The following is a 4,331-nucleotide window of genomic DNA, read 5'->3' as shown; positions in this document are numbered from 1 at the left end:
GGAGTGTGCTGTTGGGATAGAGAAAGCACTGTAGTCAACTGTGGGGGTGCCCATGCAGCTGGGGATCCGAAGTGCCCTGTGAGAGAGAGAGACAGGTTGAGATTGCCAGAGTTCAAGTGGGGCAGAAAGTTCCCTATGAGGCAGTGAAGAGAGTAGAAGATAGCCCAAGGATGAGTGAGTCGACTGGGATGCCCCCATGAGTAGGCCTGAAGAGAGAGCCAGCGAGGATGAGTTTTAGTAAGGTTGGATATCTTGCATTTACAGCCATGGTGATCAACTGCACTGCACTGATGGAGCAGAAATCACAGAAGATAGATGTGGTAGTTGCAGCAGCAGATAAATATTTGGGTGTGAAATATTTTTAGTTTAGAAGATCTACAGGATGTTTTGAGAGAAGGGGTTCCATCCTCCCAGGCCGACAGCCTGTTGTAGGCTCGTTTAGGGCCAAAGTTGTGGGATGGGGTGGTGGGATAGTGTATAGGTGCATGGTTAGATGGTGGTGCAATTCAAGTTTTTCCCATTCCCCTTTTCCCTTTTTTTTGGTCATAAAATGTGCAATCCGTACTCTGACCTGCGAATGGCAGCAATACAACACAGCATCTGGTCTACCGGAAAACCAAACGAAGAAGAAGTCTCGACGTCACTACTGTAAACTTCTGATCCGGAAGAATACTTTGTCCATTATGAAATCGCAGGCGACAGCTAAGTGCATTTAGTATACAGTAGTTTATTATTTAAAAAAATATTTCACGGGCCGACATTCTGAACTGTGAATATGACCTTCGCCTTGAGACCAACGCGACGCTTGTACGCTCACCTGTCAACGTCTAATTTCGTGCAGTGTCGCACTATCAAGAAAGAACACACTTTAAAAGTGAGCATTCAGTTAACTTGGTAATGTGTCAGTTTGTTCTGATATTTTGATCATACCGGTAGTTAATGTTTAAAAGCTTAATGAGCTGCATGATATATTCTTGTTCTGGTGGATAGATAACCGAAATGCACGACTGCATTTATTCTGTAGGCTAGTAGTAGAGCCTTAGCCCTTGATCATGACTCCGTTCCATTGCATTACACATGAGTAATTGGACGAAGGCGTCTTCTGTAGGGGGAGTTTTGTTCAGATCTCGACGCTCGGTCTGAACATTAACATGCATCTCTTGCGCTACTGTTTTGGAAACACAAGAACCTTATCTTTCATATCAGCGAGAAATGTTTTGTTTGTCTTTCTGTTAAACTAAAGGTTAAATTGATACACACCTTGTTAAGGTCAGTGTGGCCATTTCTCTATGTTACAGCACTTGTTTACATGAAGACAAGAGGCTATCTATAGCATGTTCCGAACACCTGTGTGTAATGCCGCGTTCACAACAACTGGGAACTCAATGCAAATCATGAAGTCGGTGAACGTCAGGTTGGAACTCTTGAGAGGCCCGGGTTCCTGAGTTGGAATTCCGAGTAGGATAACCCTTCAAATCGATTTTTTCCCAGTCGGATATAGTTTTTGCCGTGTTCCCAATTGTTTTGATTTCATCCGACTTCCGAGCTCCCAGTTGTTTTGAACGTGGCATATGAAGCTGAAGTGTAGTTTAGTCAGATGGAGGCACCCATAGCTGAGTGGATCTGCGCAAACTGCTACATTATGTGTATATGTTTTATTTGAAATATTATTTTTCACTGATGAAAGATACGATATTTTTCGAAAGCCATATAGCAAGTGATGATTATTTACATTTATAAACGTTACAATACAGCGTCGGGATTGTAGTTCACGTGTGGCATTTGTGGGCGAAGCAAATGGTGGAGAACTGTAGGGAGAAGGCATAATTCGATCTAGTTTTCCAGAGCTAGTATAGCCTAGCCATCTAGGCTACCAAGTAAGCAAAATTACGTTGAAAATATGTATTTTTCAGACGTGGACATCACATGCATTTCAGGTGCTTGACGTCAAAAATACATATTTTACGAAAATGAAAATACGTCTCATACAGACGTCACATATTTTTTTCCCGGATGTTTAAAGACGTCTTCTCCGGACATTGAAATCAGTGCATTATAGGTGTTGAATGAAAGGTAAAAATAGGTATTTTACGGACGTGGAAAATACTTATTTTTCAGGCATTGAATCTATGGCCAAAATTCAACTGCTATACACTTTTAATTAAGTAAGCATTATATCGCAATAATATGTGCGATATATCTTCATAGGAAAGAGGAGCAGACTGCAGACCATTTCAACTACAATAGCGTTATAGAGTAACGGTTCCTTTTTTTTTTTTTTTTGCTGTGACTGATACGTTGTTGTTTATCTATCTTAGTTGAATGCACTGACTCTGTCACTCTCTGGATAAGAGTGTTTGCTGATTGACCTAGACCTAAATGTAAAAACAAATTAGTTGAATGCACTAAGTCACTCTGAATAAGAGTGTCTGCTGACTGACCTAAATGTAAAAAAAAAAAAAAAAAAATGTATTGCAAAGCATGATAGGTCTTAGTCTAATTAGTTGCGCCCCCAAACAAGTACACATTTGGTCGGTGCGAGCCAGATCTAAATCTGAAGGAATCATACAGTACGGCACAGTTTAGTATAGTAGAACACAGAGTACAGTACAGGCCCCGGTTTCCCCATGGTGGTGTTTTAACAAAGCATCTTTCCTACAACTAACGAAGATGTAACATGCGTTTCCCAAAACACCACACAGATAGAACGGTCGGTAAGTGTTTTGTTGAAGCATGTGTCTACTGATGGAGTCGAAAGAAATGTGGAGCTTCTCTCGGATCACCCTTTTCCATAAAAATCTTACCTTAACATTTTAATTATTTGACAATACTGATGACGAATCAGCTCCTAGAGAGATAAACACTCATATATTGAGGTGGCTTATTCTAATTATTTTCCAATAAAAATGCACTAAACCACAGATTTGGAACATTGTGCTCATGTTAGGCTACACATCATGAAATATGTTACAGGAGCCAAATAAAACTAAATTGAATGAACATGAAATCTATTTCAATATCATTTAATACCGTATATAGGCCTATGTAGCCTATACTGTACAGAAGTTAGGCTATTTATCTAATGCAGTCATCTCAGTTTTCATTTGAAGCATCTTTTCATCCTTTGCTTGTTTGCAACAATTTCAAAGACATTGTATTTGTAGTCAACTTCGTTGTGACGTTACCCGCAGTCACAGAGACAGATAAACCTCTTCTGTGTGTCAAGTGACACGGAAGGGAAAAAAGGCATCTAACAACGCACTTAACTGTTCTAAGAGTGGTCTGAGGCAGGCGTTAGAATATAAGTGTGTATAAGTGCATCGTTAATAACGATGCTTTTGGGAAACAGCTCAGATATCTATCGATTAATTTAGCCTTAAGCTGCACAGGACAGTTTTATTCGGCAGAATACGACACAGTAGAGAGACACTTAAGAGTACAGTTTATTAGGGTACAATAGGTTTCCGGAACACTGTCCTGGGGCCCCAGAGTTTGGGAAACCCTGCACAAAAGTATACTTTGCTTTTTTTTAAAGTTCACTGAGGACACATTCTCATTTACAGCAATGACCTGGGGAATAGTTACAGGAGAGTGTAGGGGGATTAATGAGCCAATTGGAAGCTAGGGGTGATTAGGTGGCCATGAGGGCCAGATTGGGCATTTAGCCAGGACACCAGGGTTAACACCCTTACAATAAGTGCCATGCTATCTATAATAACCATAGAGAGTGTCATGATGTTGGCCTGGGGTTAGGTTTATGACAGTCATAAATACCTCTCCCCCCCCCCTTTTCCTCTCTCTACCCTACTGATGTTACATTTGCAAAACCCTTGGTTAACATAGAGATTCTGGGAACATCAGAAGGTGGGGGGGAAATGAACTATATTCTGGTAATCCGACCAATTGAACATATGCGGTGGTACTTAATGAATATGATGTCAGTTCAGTTGTCATCTGAGACATTCTCATCAATGATAAGATGACAAACTCTACAGTGGAAAGTGTACACCTCAGAATTATCGGATTCACATGAAATTGTTGTTCAATTTAAATGTTTGAATATGAAATTATTCGTGATGAAATGTGATTTTAGCTTCTAAAATGTGAGATTTGGGTTTTCATAAGATAGTGCTCTGCTCAATCAGTGGCCCGCCCCTGTGAAGGGACATGGGCTATAAAACTTTTCAAACACACCCTCCTCTCCCTTCCTATATAAGCCCTTGACGACAATATAACCTCCTGTTCCGAGGACGTGAGAACGACGGTCCGATGTCAGAATGGTTCAGATAATAACTACAGAACGAAGCCAACATCAGCGTGAGCTTTGGTTG

General features: G+C 40.6%; 1 protein-coding gene across 4 annotated transcripts in view; it reads left to right on the top strand.

The window, feature by feature from the left end:
- The first annotated feature begins 644 nt into the window (after positions 1–644).
- ldhd (lactate dehydrogenase D) overlaps positions 645–4,331 on the top strand; it is an 11,248-nt gene continuing 7,561 nt past the window's right edge. For 2 of the 4 annotated variants that reach the window (XM_064930159.1, XM_064930158.1), the window contains exon 1: positions 646–874. In XM_064930159.1, the coding sequence (XP_064786231.1) occupies positions 776–874 (99 nt within the window). In that variant the 5' untranslated portion in view covers positions 646–775. Of the gene's footprint in view, positions 875–4,331 lie in introns of all 4 variants that reach the window. The other 2 variants (XM_064930162.1, XM_064930161.1) reach the window with 2 other exon arrangements.

Source organism: Oncorhynchus masou, chromosome 22 (assembly GCF_036934945.1).
Source record: "Oncorhynchus masou masou isolate Uvic2021 chromosome 22, UVic_Omas_1.1, whole genome shotgun sequence".
Classification (NCBI taxonomy): domain Eukaryota; kingdom Metazoa; phylum Chordata; class Actinopteri; order Salmoniformes; family Salmonidae; genus Oncorhynchus; species Oncorhynchus masou.
Note: the sequence above shows the minus strand (reverse complement) of the source record. Positions and strands in the feature narration are given on the sequence as shown.